At 38.9% G+C, this 16,649-nt stretch overlaps 1 protein-coding gene across 6 annotated transcripts in view; it reads left to right on the top strand.

The window, feature by feature from the left end:
* The window catches only part of ZNF608 (zinc finger protein 608), a 109,770-nt gene that overhangs the window by 45,299 nt on the left and 47,822 nt on the right, over positions 1-16,649 (top strand). For all 6 annotated transcript variants that reach the window (XM_050945575.1, XM_050945573.1, XM_050945571.1 and 3 more), the window contains one exon: positions 4,699-4,954. In XM_050945575.1, coding sequence (XP_050801532.1) covers positions 4,699-4,954 — 256 coding nt within the window. The remainder of the gene's footprint in view (positions 1-4,698; positions 4,955-16,649) is intronic.

Genomic DNA, 16,649 nt, shown 5'->3' with positions numbered 1-16,649 from the left:
AGGTGGGACCATGATCTGTGGATCCTAATTCAGCAAGACGGTTGTCATGACTTCAGTGAGACTATTTAAATACTTATAGTGTGAACCTGCTTATGTGTTTTGCTGGACCAGGGCTGATAGTTGAAGGTTTGTTAGCTATTGTATTGCTGCTAATAATTTATCATGTTTTTGCAATTTGTGTCAAGAACATCTAGAGTTTCAGCAAGATATTTAAAAAAAAATATTTAATGTGTTTAAATAAATAAATTTAAATATCCAGGTAACAGCAAAGACATATTTAATAATTTAAAGTCATCTATCTACAATCTCTGAAAAGGTCAGAACATTTTCATTAGAACAAAATTCTAAATCACTTTTCAGTCACCACAACCCTAGGATCCATAGGTTTGTGTACAGTCCAGATTATTATTTTCATCAACATGGGTTTTCCGCAGGTATAGTGAGGCCCTTGGAGACATGCTTCCTTCGTATAGGACAGAAGGCTTTATCTTTTTTTCCAGGAACTCAGTGTTGTTCAATGGAATCCACCCTGCAGGGCAGGAAACCCACCTGTGGGAGAGGCAGAATTTTAAAGCTCCAAGACTGTACTTCTAGAGATTAATGACTGCATCAGAAAGACTGGCTGTCATGCACAGAGCTTAATTTCAGTATCTAAAATAAAACTAATGAGAAATTGAAGGAAATCTGTATACATTCAGAGCCTCACATATTTCCACTTAAGATGACATTTCTTCTCTCTTAAAACTCTCCGACCCAAATACAGTCATCAATGCATCCATAGTGCAGCCACCAAAATGTCTTTTTGTCATCTTCAGATGGAGATGTGCTCACTGGAGCACTTACTATCCCTTCATTGGCAGACATTCTTCATTTGCAGTCAGCTTTCTAGTCCTGAGAACCACTACTGCTTGATACAATCAAACTTTCCGCAATGGAAAGCTGCCACAAACAACACTCCTGTTTTTTAGCCTTCATTATTAATCAGCTGTCAAAAGCCCTTGAAATAAGGTGAATGTAAAAAATATTGCTTTAATATTTTTTTAGATTTTTTTTAAAGCCCTTCGATTATGTACATTAAGAGCTACGATCTGTGTAAATAACCTTCCTGTGTTTCAACTCCCCCCACCCCTTGGAATCTCTTGTGTGATAAATAGCAAGGCTACTGCTCAGCATGTACCAGCACCTGGGAATAATCATGCAAAAATAACAGTGAGAAACGGCAGAGCGTCTGTTCTTGACATTAACTTTCCTCAGGTTGACAGATGCCACCACCAGATGTTAAACTTCTGTGCCTTTTTTCCACTGGAGATGGCGGCCTTCCTGCCTCTCTCTTTTTAACTCTAATAGATTACATCAGTTCCCTTTTGAGCATTCATAAAAAAAACTTGTGACACCACACTGATCACTGAGAACTATCACTTTATGATTATCAAGCAATCTGTTAAATTATTGGAAACTGGAGCGCTATTGAAGCTACACACAACTTTTATTGTGAGTGAGGAAATGTTCACTTCAAGCACAAACTGGGAAGGACAGTAAAATCTTTCTCTTTACAAATGAGTTTTTTTTATATTAATTCCATAGAGCAATCTTTCCTTTTTACTGTAGTATTCACCTTGCAGCTTTTTCCCCCCTCCTGGTTCCTTATGGCTGTATTGTATTTTTAACAATAGAATCTAAATATTTATTAGTAAGTGGAGAGAAACTAGAAATGAATAAAACTATTTATAACAATAGCTAAAGGGGTACAGTATCAGATGTGCACTTTGTTCCTTTTCAGTTGTTTGTTTTTCGCGTTTCCAAAGTATTACAAAGTGTGCCATATTGTCTTTGTCCATTTAAAATATGTCCTTTTCCCCCTAGCTCTGCTGTAGCAAATATTTAGTGTTTCTCCTCTCTTTGTGACGAGTACATCCTATAGAAGAATGATGTCATCTTTGAAACAGGAATTTTCCCAGCTGCAATTCATTTAGCATTTTTCAATTTTATAAAGGCACAGGGCTCAAATTCTCCTTTGCAGCTGAGCTGCACTCAGCATAGGAGGAAAATAAGTAGAGGCTTGCGTGTGCCAGTTATTACTTTCTGGTTCTGTGCCAGCGTGAGTTAGAGCATCTTAGGAGCTCCTCTACTTTATGTCAATAGTATATGATCCCTAAGGCATCTTATACTAGGAGTAGAGATTTACCATGCAGAGATACGCTCAGATGGCAAGAGTAGCCATGGCAGGAGCCAGGTCCATGTGCTCTACCTCAGCTAGTAGTTCCCCTCCACAAGGGAATGCTCTGCTGGCAAGCTACTGTCAGGATCTGTGTAGCACAGAATCAGTGTCTTTTGAATGCTGTTCATACATAGCTATTCTTTTATTTCATATTTAGTTCAGGGAAATCCTGCAGTGATCAGCTGTTGGGGAGTCAGCTGGTATTTGAGCTGCCTGCTTCAGCCCATGCTGCAAAGCTTTCTTTTATTATTGCCTCCCTCTGCAACTTTGATGGCAGAAAGATAAGTGTAAGGATGCTAGGATCTGATTCTGTAGTGTATCACATCATTTTTATGCCACAATAACTCCATTAAAGTCAGTAGACTCACCGTGGTGTAAACATGGCGTAATGAAATGGAGAATCAGGCCTTCAGTTTTACAAATTGCTGTAATATTTGTATTCTTTGATTATTTCCCCCCCTCCATGTGTAGTGTTATCTTGTATGAAACAAAATTAATTTTTAAACCATTACTGCAAGACACTAAATAGTGTTTAATATTAAAAAAAAAGTGTGCAAATTGCTTTTCTGCATGTAGGTCAGACCATTACATATCCTGCTTGTACCTGCAAATGCATTTTACATATATATAGCTAACACATGTTGAGAAATGCAATTACATGCAAAAAATGTATACATGCTGAATTGTGGGTAAAAATTTAGACTGTGCTTTTCAGAAGTTTGGTCCACTATGTTTTTAGCTCAGAAATGTTGTTAGTTCTAATGTGATAAGTATGTTGGACAAGAATCTGATCTCAATTACATCACTTACCCCAGTGTAACTGAGATGAGACTCCAGCCAGTTATCTTTACATTTCATCTTGTTCGTGCCTTGCAATCATAATTTTCTTCCTTTTTGTTTATGAACAATTAAGATGAAGAATAAGTGATTTTTAAGGAAATACTTTCAGTCCTTACATATATATTTAGAGTTGTGGGCGTAGCTAGATAGTGTCAATTTTCAATTGTATGAATGATTCTTAAAAGAGAAATTGGATGTCTTTGTTGTTAGAGTGGAACAGATTACAATTTTAAGAAGTTTTTCTTCATTTCATATTTTCATTAGATTTTTCTTATCATGAACATTCTGGGATATAAAGAATATAGATATTAGCATGTGCTCTGTAATCTCCCTCCCTCTCTGTGCATTTGTCAACTTGGCTTTAAAAGAGTAACCATCAGTGTGATCTGCTTTAAGCTGCATTTACATGAAACATAAATCAAAACATATAAGGATGTGACTTCTAAATGCCTTTATTATCAGGGATGCAGAACAGTAAAGGAACATAGAAGTAAAGAAATTTTATTACAGGTTTGAAAGCAGGAAACTTTTAACATTCAAATGGGTGAAGTGTTTCTTGGTTGAGTCTTGGCTCAGATGTACCAAATGAACATTAGTTTATCCTTTGAATGTACAACTGTATGCAGGATTGTTTAACTGAGATAAACAAAAAGCTGACAGGATGCTTGGTTCAGCTGTTTAACTGGAAGCTCATTTCCTCATTTTTTATTTCCGCTTTGATGTGATGAAGAGAACATTATGTCCATAGTAAAGTATTGAGCTTCTGAAATGCTTACGGGTGAATATGTGACTGAGCATGCAGAATGGAAGACTAAAACAAATTCCCATCACATAACTAAGGACTTTGCTAAGTTAGACCAAAATGCTCAGCACCTTGAGTATCAAGCCCCACATGCAGAAAAATCTCCTGTTGCACAGGTATAATTAACTGCAAAAATGTGGTGCTGTTTTTAAATCAGCATATAGCGTAACTGTCTAATTAATTTTATTCTTCTAAAATGTATGTGTTGATAAGCCTTATAAATTAGCGGGATAGTTGTGTTTTTTTAAAAAAAGTCATACTCTCTGACATTGTATGTGCGTAGATAGTAGATAGAATTGTGTCCGAGTGTTATCAGCTGGATGAGCCTAATGTGTTTTAAAAGCTGAATGGCAAGAGATCATGTTTCATGGCATAGGGGTATTTGAGTTGTTCCATGTACATCAGTGCTGTATGGTGTACAGAAGAACATGGCATTTCTATGTCTTTGTACTGTCTTCATAAGTGTCTTTCTTAAGGAAGAAAAATGCTGTTCCCATTTTGCAAAACTAATTTCCATCCGCAAATCAGTCTTCTGCCAGAGGCAAGAAAAACAGTGGATTTAATTCTTTTTTTATTTCATACTAGTAGTCTAAGGCCGCAGGGAATATTCTGTTAGAACTTCAGTGTTTTGTCTTGTTTAGCAAGACAGATTTTCTATAATTTTTTCATATGCAGCATGTGGGATCCATGTAAAAAAAAAAAGAGAGTGCAAGACTGAAATTATCCTATGATATATTAAATACCTATGTACTCTAAAGTTGATTGAAGCTCTAAGCAAACTGATTTAAAAAAAAAAATCTCTCAGCACCATTATAGTAAGTTTGTCTGTTGTTTTCAGGTTGACCCCCTGTTTACAGTGCCTGCACCTCCACCTCCGATTTCCAGCAGTATCACGCCTCAGATTCTGCCTTCCTACTTTTCCTCATCTTCATCCAATATTGCTGCACCAGTTGAACAGCTTTTGGTACGGACTCGTTCAGTGGGTGTAAATACTTGCGAGGTTGGAGTAGTAACAGAACCCGAATGCCTTGGACCCTGTGAGCCTGGGACCAGTGTGAACTTGGAAGGGATTGTGTGGCATGAAACCGAAGAAGGTAAATTGTGTTTGTTTGTTGTGATTTTTTCATTAGGCTTGTATATTAGATAGGTATAGTAGAGGACTTACCCTGTAGTACCTGTCTGAGGTGGTTCAAGACTATTCAATTCCCATCACCTGCCGTGTCTGTCACAGTTTTATAAATAAGTTAATGAGGGCTTGTCTACACTTACATTTTATAGTGCTCTAACTTGCTGGCTCAGGGGGGTGAAAAATCACCCCCCTGAGCACAAGAAGTCTGAGCGCTTTAAAGACGCTAGCGTAAACAGGCTCAGAGACTGGGAGCTCGGAGCTAATCCCCTCGTGGAGGTGGATTACCAGGAGCACTGGGAAAGCTCTCTCCCAGTGCTCGTGTATGACCACACTCGCACTTCAAAGCACTGCTGTGGGAGCGTTCCTGCGACAGTGCTTTGAAGTTATCTTTGTAGCCATGCCACGAGCCTGTTCATATCCTTAAAAACATTGTTAAAGTGTTGTGTTAACTGACTTTGTGTAAGACTGAATGATCTATTAATGACATAGTTAATCATAATATTAAGAAATTATTAGCAAAATAGAGTTTTATTATGTGTCTTTCTTGAGGGGTGTGTGTATTATGAGTGTGCTCCTATGAGTGGTACAAGTGAAAACAATAAAATGGAGCAATGCCGGCACCAGGCACCTTGATCAATACTGCATGTTTATATAATGAAAGCTATTCCAAAGACCTGTATTAAAATTATTCCTAAGTTATGTTATCAATTATTTGCATTTTGCTTGTTTGAAGTGCTAGCTAACCTGTCTGATTTCTCCAATATCCTTAGATGGCACTTGGCCATATAGGAGTGCTGTAGAGCTTTGGGGAATATGAGCTGCTGATTGGCTGGTGATTTAAAATAAAGTAAATAGAGAGAGGATTATGCTGCAATATGCAGATTTTTCCATTTTCATTTCTAAAAGCTCAATATTAAAATTTGAGTTTCCTGTTGTTAATTACAAACGCTCCCTGGGTTACGCAAACCCGACTAAAGGAAAAAGTTCTGTAAGCTTTTTTTTTTTTTTTTTTGGCACGTAATTGTTGGAGATAAGTTCCTGACTTACACAAAATTCAGCTTACGCAAAGAGTTCTGGAATGGAATGCTTGCGTAAGTTGTGAAGCTTCTGTATAGAAATACTGTAGGTGTACTTCAAACCATTGCAAGTTTTGATGTAATAATAACTATAATAATAAAGTATTTCCCAAATTATGGCTAAAAGCTACTTCAAGATCCTATTGTGAGTATTGTCTCCTGTTTGTTTTCAGGTGTATTCAGTTTGTAGTGGTTTAACTTCCTCTCCAATGAAAACCAGATTATTTATAAAAGTACATAATGAAAGAATACAACAGTGCATCAGTTGATAGTATATCCTGACATCCTTGAGATATATGCACAATGGCATTTGGTCCTTTGCAATGATATATAAGACCTCACCAAAGTGCTCTACAGTGTCCTCTGAAAAATCAATACAGAGAGTCAGATTTACCTGCTTTTATGTGCTCTCATCCATCCATCTTTCTCTCTCGGTATGTCTACAACAGATTCATAAGGCAGATTGATCCTTTTAGATTGTTTGTAAAGCACAATATAAATTCTGTTTTAGAATATTCCAGCAGAGATGGCTGTCCTTAGCAGCTCCAATCTTCTCTTTACTGGTCTGCATTAACCAGTGTTGAAATGTGTGGGTGTTAACTGTGGTGACATGAAAGAGCAGTAGCTCTTAATAGTGTTATTCTTGCTGAATAAACTAAACTTCTGACCCCCCACTGACTTTAAGAAGTCCTCCTTGTTAAAGGTCTAGGGCCAGAAATATAGTATTTTATAAAGTTCTAGCACACTTGCAAGGATGACATTCCATCTGCATTCTCTCAGTGCTCTACCAGTTTAAAACACTTGTTGTTGTTTATTAAAAATGAATGCTCAAATATCATTAACCTCTCTCCATCCTGCATAAAACATTCTTCTAAAACAATTGAGGAAGCAATGAAATTGTGAAATAGTTTTGAATGCCTATGAATCTTAATATGGGTTTACGGATATTATGTGGTAGGGTTACAGGAGTAAATGTCTACATGCAGTGCAAAGAAGTATAGAATCAGGCTCTTACAGGTAAACTCTCCAGGGCAGCGGCTGTATCTTCATGTTAGTGCCTAACAGGTTTGTGGATGGTGCTAGAATAATGATGTTATGCCCTATCTAATACTAGCAACTCAATAATGGTAGTGTAGCTTGAGGCTAAATTGCATGAAAGGAGTAAGATAATCTGTATGGTTCGCTCTAGGAAAAAAAAAAATCAGACCCTGCTTAATGGAATATATGATTACTAATCTGGATGTTTGGTTATTCTCTTACCCTTTCCCAAAACAGTGTATGCATGCAACAGTGTATTATCAAAAATTGCCTATGGATTATTAGCTTTCCTTTATATTTTAGTTTTGACATTTGGAGCACAGATGCATGCATTTATTTAGCTGTTTTCAAATTTGCTCAAATTTCACATTTTCACAGAATGTCTATATCATAGCTTGCATGAATCCATGCGTGCTGAAATTTGTCACAATCCTTTTATGAATGCAGGGTGCACATGGGCCTTTTATTTAATTTTAACGTTGGGTTTATTGTCAGGCATCTATTTTCTCTAGTTATGATTTTGACTTTTAATTAGGTCAAAGCCTGACCTTTTGCACTACCGCTTTAAATCTAGAGGAACTCCACTGATGTCAATGAAGTTATTCAGAATTTTCACCAGTGTAACTGAGATCAGACTCTGGTCCATTGTTTATAAGGCACAGTTGAATTTTGGGTTTCTTTTGTCGCCCTGGCCTCTTACGTTTTTTCATCTTTCTTTCCCCTTTGCTTCAAAGCCCATTACAAAAAATAAAAACCTACAATGAGGCTTTTGCAGGGCACGATGAAAGAGTTGTAACAGACTAAGATGTGAGAACTTGGACAAAGGTCAGAACTTATGAGAAATTTGAATAATTTTGTGTGTGAGCTAGCCATTTGGTAAAATGAATTGTTTAATGATCAGCATGTGCTTGTAGGATGTCTGCACATCCTACATCCTTCTGCATGTGGGAACTATGAACCAAATGTGCTTGCTGAGGAGCTTTCAAATGCTAGCTGTGGGAATGCAAACACAGAGAGGATGTGGCGGTTACAGCTATAATGAGAACAGTTACAGTGGGTAAAGGAGATGAGTTGATATTTTATTTGGAGTTCTTTGCTAAGTCTAATACATACTTTTTCTAAACGGGGACGTATACTTGAGAATTAATGTTTTGAAGATGGCTAATATTTGAAATAACTGGTTCCCTTTTAGCATCATTACACAAAATGTCACATTCTGCACGTTCTACTGCGTTTGTTCTTTTTGTCTAGGGTCATAAGAAGGCTGTGGTTTCATTAGTCTTGTTTTTAGGGTAGCCGGTCCAAAGCGAAAAAACACATCGGGTTTCAAGCAATATTGTGATACAAAGAGAGAGTTGTTGTTATCCTATTTTTCATTTATCCCAGACCAATCAATCCAGTCAGTTTGATAAGAAGATTTCATACATAAGACCATTTTTTCCCCTAACTGTTTCAATTTTAGGATGTGGGAAGTAGATAATTGAAATCTGTCACATTTTATAATGGGGCTTTGTAACTAAATGGGGCTGTGATTTCACCAACTATAATTTTTGCCAAATGATGATTATCATATGGGTATTTCTTAAACGGTCTAAGGGTGTTCAGTTTGGACATGGGTACTGTAGGCATTTACTGTTCCCATCTCATTGTTTGGCTGGGACTTGGAATGTTTTCAATGTGTTTTTAATTGTTGTGGAGGAAAAAGAAAAGAGGAGGAACTGGCGGGGCTACTTTTTAGTAGTGGTGTGAGGAATAATTTATGGGCAAGTCAACCTGAAACTTGGCAGCTGATGTGGATATTTGGTACTATAATACTATAAACTACAGTTTTAGGAACATTAAGAATCACTGATAAACAGCAGTGTGGTGTGTTGTGGCTTTTTGGTTTTTGTTTTTTTGTAGCTAACATTGGACATTTTCCTTTGGAAACAACTGTTGAGTGTGTATTTTTAAATTTAGAAATAAGGTTAACCTTGAATTCTTTAATTGACTTCTGTTAAAATACTTCTAAAGAATGCAAAAAGGCAGTGAGCTTCTTGGTTCATACTGCTTGGAGGAAATAAAAATCGCCTAGAGAAAGGGAAAACCACTTACCAACTTTCTAAACTGCTTAGAGGTTGTTTTTATTATTTTGTTTCTCACAGTCAGTTGCCCTGGGTTATGTCCTGCTTTTGGTGCTGCATCTAGTAGTGGAGTCAGCCGTTAGCTGTGAGAAGTACTTATACCGATGATTACTTGTTTGCCTGAAAATGGATCAGGAAACAACCATCACTTACTTTGCTGCCTTTGTGTGCAGAACAAGCTGTCAACATGTGGTGTTCAAGTTCTCACCTTGCTGGATTGACAGTTTTCCTCTTTGTGGAATTTGGGTACAATTTGTTTTTGTTGTTATATAATAAATAATGGAGAAATGAATTGTATTTTTGAAAAGAGTTCTGTTGTCAGCGCTGGCATGTTCTATTTATAATTGAGATTTGTTCTCAAATTTAAATCCTAGGAATCTGAGGTTTGTTTTTATTTCATTATATTGGTTCTTATTAGAGATGAAATGGGGTCTGCGACTAGGGAATTGGGCTAAATATTTCTCAATGTTTATTCTGCAGCCAGTTCTGCCAGAAGAGCACATAAGGAAACACCTTCATTCACATACAGGCATTCCCAAATCTATTATGGAAGGCTTTTCCAATTTCCCCATCCAACTCTTCTGAGTGTAGGTATGGTTTTGAAAATGTAGTTACAATACAAAACTGAGAATTCCCTTCCCGCATGGTCTTGGTTTTACAACAGTATTTAAAGGAACACAATCAATTTAAAATCTATTCAGTTGAAATAAATGTAAACGTTGTTTACCTGTCCTGAATCCCCTTAGCAATTTTGAAAAATTGTTTTCTCTTCTTTTTTTGTGTGCAAGACCCACATGTGAAAAACTCACAAATACAGTCACTTGACTATAGTAGAACAGTGAAGATCACAATACTGAAAGTACTGTCATGTGCCCAAGTAATCAAATGCAAAAAAATAAAGAAATATATTTTTTTGTTTCTCTGACCTCTTTGTCAGAGGAATCTTAGGTGCAGGGCCGTCCCTAGCCATTTTGGTGCCCTACACAGGCCCCGCCTCCGTGTGGGGGTGGGGGTGGGGCTGGCCCCAAGCCTCCACAGGGGGGAGCTGGTCCCAGGCCTCTACCGTGGGGAGGGAGGGGAGAGGGAGAGAAGGTGACAGTCATGGTTGATAATGCTTCATGGAAGTGATAGATAGTTATATTTTGCCAGCTTCAGTCAAAGAGCGTGGGCCAAATCCTGCTCAGTTCACTCATGTGAGTCTTCCTGTTGACTATATAGTAAGTAGGATTTGAGCCACAAGAGGTGTTCTAAACACATAAAGCTCTTCCATATTTAGATTTGAAATTTTATCTGTCATGTCTTTGCAACCTGTAACAGTATTTGACCAGCAAGCTAATGTACCTAGAGAGAGTGATTATTTTGCAGACTGTTTTCTTGCTGTGCATTGTTTGAAATTACTATACCTGTAAATAAAATATCAGCCCTAGAAATGACTTGAGTCTGACAGCTAGTGAGTGTTATATAGAAACATATACAGAAGTATAGATGATGTACCCTCACAGTGGGGAGACAAAGATAGTTGTATAATCGCCTATGTCTCAATGGAACTATATTGTGCAAAAGGAGGCTGGGAAATTATGTTTGTGGACAGAAATAGAGCATCTGAGGAAAGTCTGTTTAAGAGGCAAAGGTGAGCACAGGCTAGTCATTGAGTTGAAGATATGACATGGAAGAGGTTAGGTAATACAGTGAGGTTGAAGATATGGCATGGAAGAGGTTAATAGCAATTAGGCTGTTCTGCTTAATTGTCAAATATCATATACATCTCTCTAATCAAAGTGTGTATGTTTAGGAAGGGATATAGACTCTCATGATCAGGGCATAAGCCAGCGTCTAACCAGTCCAGGGGTTAAGAAGAAACTTTCTCTGTTAAAAGATGATTTGATAACAGGAATTTCCATCAGGGTTTTTTGTACATTACTCAGAAGCATTTGGTGCTAGCCACTGTTTGGGACAGGATAGTGGGCTAGTGAACCCCTGGTGTGATCTAATCTGGCCAGTAATTATGTTCCTGTATATTTCATGGCTATAACAAATCCGTCTAAAACCCAAGTTGTCTTATTGCTATGTCTTAAGCAGAATGATAATTACCTCAGACCAAACCAATAGTTAAGTGCACAACCATTGGTTTCCAAATTAAACTGGTGCTTTTATTTAAGATTTCTCCAAATTGTTTTGATCGGAAACGTATGTTGTAACAAATTGGACCAAACCATAATTTTAAAGCATAAACCTTTGGTCTTCGTTGGAGCCTTTGGATCATGCTTTTTGCAATACAACATTTTTAAAACATGAAGGGCAGGTCTACACTACAGTTGGGATCGACGCTCTGAGATCGATCTACCAGCGGTCGATTTAGGGGGTCTAGTGAAGACCTGCCACATCAACAGAAAATCGCTCTCCAGTTGACCCCTGTACTCTATCCCCAATGAGAAGAGTAAGGTAAGTCCATGGGATCCCCCACGGTAACTCGAAGTAAGGTACGTTGACTCCAGCTACGTTATTCTCATAGCCAGAGTTGCATAGCAAAAGTCAACTTACCGCAGTACTGTAGACGTAGCCAAAGAATGACTCTTCGCTACTCCATTCCTGTACTTGCAGCAGGACTGGAGGGTTGTAGGTGGATGGGATAAAGGCGCGTTTAAGCCACCCCATGTATTCGGGGGCTGCATGGGAGCCTGCTCAGCTCCCTTTGGAAGTTGAAGCAAAATAATTTACATTGTTTCCCAGAACCACCTGTGGGCTCTAGGAAGCAGAGAATAGCGGTGGAGCCGTACACTCTGGCCACGCCGGATATGGTCCGCAATTTAATTCCCCCACCAGAGATTTGAAACAGGACTAAGAGTAGAGCCCATCGCATATTAGGCCATGGCTATACTGGCGCTTTACAGCGCTGCAACTTTCTCGCTCAGGGGTGTGAAAAAAACACCCCCCTGAGTGCTGCAAGATACAGCGCTGTAAAGTGTCAGCGTAAACAGTGCCGCAGCGCTGCGAGCGTGGCTCCCAGCGCTGCAAGCTACACCCGTAGAGAATGTGGAGTACGTGCAGCGCTGGGAGAGCTCTCTCCCAGCACTGGCGCTGCGACTACACTCACACTTCAAAGCGCTGCTGCAGCAGCGCTCCCGCGGCAGTGCTTTGAAGTTTCGAATGTAGCCATACCCTTAGTGTGTGATGATATAACTTTGCATGCCAAAATTGAGAGCCATCCTGGCCATTTATAAAGCCAAAATTGGTTTCTCTTGTGTGACATCTGGTTAATGCAGTCATTAGCATTACCCCCACTGCTGGTATTTGTTATTGACTAAAAATTAGTGCACATCATGGGTGTAAATAAATTGAATTAACAGCATAGTTTTAGGTTTTTCAGTAACATAGAACAATGTTTTCCAAGCTGAAACACTTGATGGGTTGTTATAAAAAGGCGTGGTTTTCCTTCAATTACTTTTTTTTCTTCTGTTTCTTTCTTTGTTAGAGATGACCTCTATTTTTTAAAAACTGTGTGTGTGCCCTTTTTTTCTTTTGCTACTTTGTTGTTTATAAAGGAAGCCTGAAATGTGTGGTGGTGTATTTTTTTTAAAATTCCCTTTCTAAAGTTGTTTTTTCTGCTTGAGTTTTTTTTAACTATAGAAATGGCCAAAATGTCACGTTGGGTTTTCCCTGAAGTAGCAGGAAGAGCCCTTCTGTGTGTACCAGAACTGTGTATTTTGACCTCTTATAATTTCATTATGGGTGTTGAGTCTCTAACAAAGATGTCCTTTTCTAAAATACTCAGTCATTAAAATTAAATTAGTGTTAAAAAACAAAAAAGTCAATACAAATTTTAAGCAGCCAGTTAAAATTCCTTTCTCCTCTCGGTTGCCCAGGTTTCAGTCGGTTAAGTCTTGTAATATCATCACAAGGCTATACCATTGTACATGTTAGACAAGACCTGAATGCCTAATGAAAAATTTTTTTAAAAGGAAAAAACCTTTCATGCTTTCTTCTTGTGCGATTAAAAAAAAAATCCATCTTCACTCTCACACCTCCCCTAAAACCCAACCATACACAAGGGCAGTGGCTTTTTTTTTTTTTTTTTTTAAACTTGACTAGTCACCTTTAAGGGAAAAGTATGTAAGAAACTTGCGTAGCCACATTATTGCTAAATACATTAAATTCAATGTCAAAATATTGCTTCTCATTAGCATTCTCATTTTCCTTCAGCCAATTTATACTAGAGAAAGAAATCCATATGACACTGTTTAATATGCAGGTTGTGTATCCATACTGATTCATATTCATATTGACTGATACAGATGTAACACTAAGCAGAGCATAGCCACAGTTTTTACTGACTGTATTTGAAATAGCTGACCAAGAATATCTAAGGTGTCTTATTTAGCAAGGGCAGTAAAGGCCAGCTTCTTTAAAGGGAACCAGCAAATGCCACTTTTCACAGCTCAGTGAAAAGATTTAAGTGCAGCTAAATGGGTATAACCCAAGGCACAGAATGTGAAAAGCTAGCAAAATTGCAGACAATAGTTACATAAAAACCTGCTTCTTGCAAGACTATTGCAGTGCAAGACTCCCTGCTTTGCTCATACATACATAGAAAATTATTTCTTGTTCAAACAAACATATGGGGAGGGTGCCTAGAAAGAGGAAGGAGGATGATTGAGATTGGAAACATTGGCTTGGAGCTATTTGAGCATGAAACTGATCCTGCTCCACCAAACAGCAGTTCCTTTAAGACCAAGAAGCTGGTCAGTATTCTAAAGCAAAATCACACACAGCAGTTTTTTACGACTGATACCATTTCATTATAACATACTCACTGCATGTTCTACTCATGTTTATAGCAGGCCATCAGGGCAGAGTGACTGCAAAGCAGGAATATATTTTTAACGTGCATGAGTATTTTTTAAAATAATGAATACCATCAAAGAGAGGAATGAAAACATAGCTGAAATAGCGTATGCACCTAACTTGTTACAGAGATTAAACAACTTCTTTAAGAATTACTTACTGTCACCACTACTGTGCAATATTTTTTACAAGTGATTCAACTATCTTGACTACCTTTAGGAATGTTTAATCTCTTCTGAACTGCATGTTAAGCTGTTGGTGTTGGGTTACAGTAGGCAATGGGGGAGGGAGAAACAAATTTGGTTCCCCTTATTCCTGGAGGTGTACGTCTACATTAATATGAATTAGTATGTAGATCATACAGACAGTGGTTCTCAAACTTTTTTTGTTCATGGACCACTTGAAAATTGCTGAGGGTCTCGGTGGATCACTTAATGATCTTTCCAAATGTTGTTTGTACCGTTAGCTAACTATTGTAAAGCACTTTGGATAAAAGTGCTATATTAAAAAAAACTTCATAAATTTTTTTTTGTTTGTTCTACAAATAAAAGCACACAACTCATTTTTTAATATCAGTAGTCTTACCCTTCTAATGTGATGGATGTGTCCTCTTTCTTGCTGTGGCAGCCCCCGAGCTGGGGCTGGGAAGGAGTGGGAGAGTCTCCCCCGCCACAGCAGCTACAGAGCTGAGACTGGGAAGGAGGGCCGTCTCTCTCCCCAGCAGCCGCAGACCTGGAGCTGAGGAAAGTCGCCTCTTTTTCTGGCCACCGCAGCCCTGCACATCTAGGGTGACCAGATGTCCTGATTTTATAGGAACAGTCCCGATTTTGGGGTCTTTTTCTTATATAGGCTCTTATTACCCCCACCCCCATCCCGATTTTTCACATTTGCTGTCTGGTCACCCTATGCGCATCCCAAATTTCCCCCACCTCCTCTTCTCACCCCACTGCCCCCTCCCACCTACCCCTTATTCCCCCCAAGGCCACCATCTCACCTTACATGTATGTCTTTTCCAGGGTCCAGGCATCTCATTAGTGGAGCACTGCTTTCACGCCTTCACTAATTAGGTATGTGGCCCTTCATTTTCTCGTGTGCAGCCGCCCAGGAGTGCACCTTAGAGGGAACTATCTGTGGACTGCCCATTGTTGGTCCGTGGACCACAGTTTGAGAACCTCTGCACTAGAGAATAGGAACTTTTCCTTTTGTAATTCTCTTCCCCCACCCCCAGCCCTCCCTTTTTGGCCACGTAGTCAAAACCTGCTGTCAGGATAGCGACTGATTTTCATGCAGTGAGGTGAACAGAGTTTGGCCCCTAATATTTTAGAATTAGCAGCAACTAGCTACTGATTTTTTTTTTTTTAAGCTTTAGGGCATATTAATAATGAATCTGGTAGTAACTTCTACTTGGCAGGAACCGCTGCTGCTGACAAAAGAAAATCCAAAGGCCATGAGGGACAACTCAGTTCAGAATTTTAAAATAATGATGAATCTTTGGCCTTCAAATTATGTTTTTGCTCTGAAAAAGGGAGTGTGAAAAAGGAGAATGAGGTGGAGAAAGAGAGAATATCAACTGAAGAAAATTTCAAGGGAAACAGCTTGCTTTGATTTGGACTGAAAAACTGGGTCTAGTTTTATTAGTTAGTCATAGAGTGTAAGGCCAATAGATCATCCAGTCTCACCTCCTGTATATCACAGGACACCAACATCACCTGCACCTGCACACTAAACCCAACAACTAGAATGATGCCAAAGTATTATAGCCCACAGGAGACTAGAGCATTAAGTGACACAGGCAGAGAAGTGGAAGGGACCCCTAGTTGCATCAGTGCCTGAGGCCCCTGCAATAGCAGAGGAGTGACTCAGTGAGATATACCCAGACAATCCTGGCAAGTGACTCACAGGCATACTCATACTCATACCCATACACACCCATACACTGCAGAGGAAGGCGAAAAACTCCCAAGGTCACTGCCAGTCTGACCTGGGGGAAAATTCCTTCCCGCCCCCACATAATTAGATCCTGAGCATGTGAGGAGAAACCAGCCAGCCAAGCACCTGAGAGAGAGAGAGAGAGAATACTCGGTGTCGCCTCAAAGCTCGACCTGACCCACCTCACCCATGTCTCATCTCCAGCCGTGGCCATCCGTGATGCTTCAGAAGGAGATAAAAATAATGTTCCCAGATTACATGAGGGATAAGAGGGTGGAATCCCTTCCTGAGCCCGGCCAGTGGCTGACTGAAACCCTGAAGCATGACCTTTACAAACAAAAGACATACACTGGAAGTGAGCCCCAGGGCTGTTGAAGCCTGTCCCCTACCATCACAAGCAACCCATTCTACAATTTCACTCATAAAATTAATATTGCAATGGAAACTTCAGTCAAGGTTCATCAAGTCTTTTGTCCTAAACTCCTCTAGATTTGTGGAAAAAACACAACATAAAATCTGATTAATTCACAGTTCTTTCCAATATGACTAAAATTCTTCCTAATCCTTTGTTCTAAAAAAGGATTAATCCGCTTTGAAGATTTTTTGTTTGCATCAAAACTCAAAGGGTTTGTTTGTATTTTCATTTAACTTT

Source organism: Gopherus flavomarginatus, chromosome 3, assembly GCF_025201925.1.
Source record: "Gopherus flavomarginatus isolate rGopFla2 chromosome 3, rGopFla2.mat.asm, whole genome shotgun sequence".
NCBI lineage: Eukaryota > Metazoa > Chordata > Testudines > Testudinidae > Gopherus > Gopherus flavomarginatus.
This window is presented reverse-complemented; position numbering and strand designations above follow the sequence as displayed.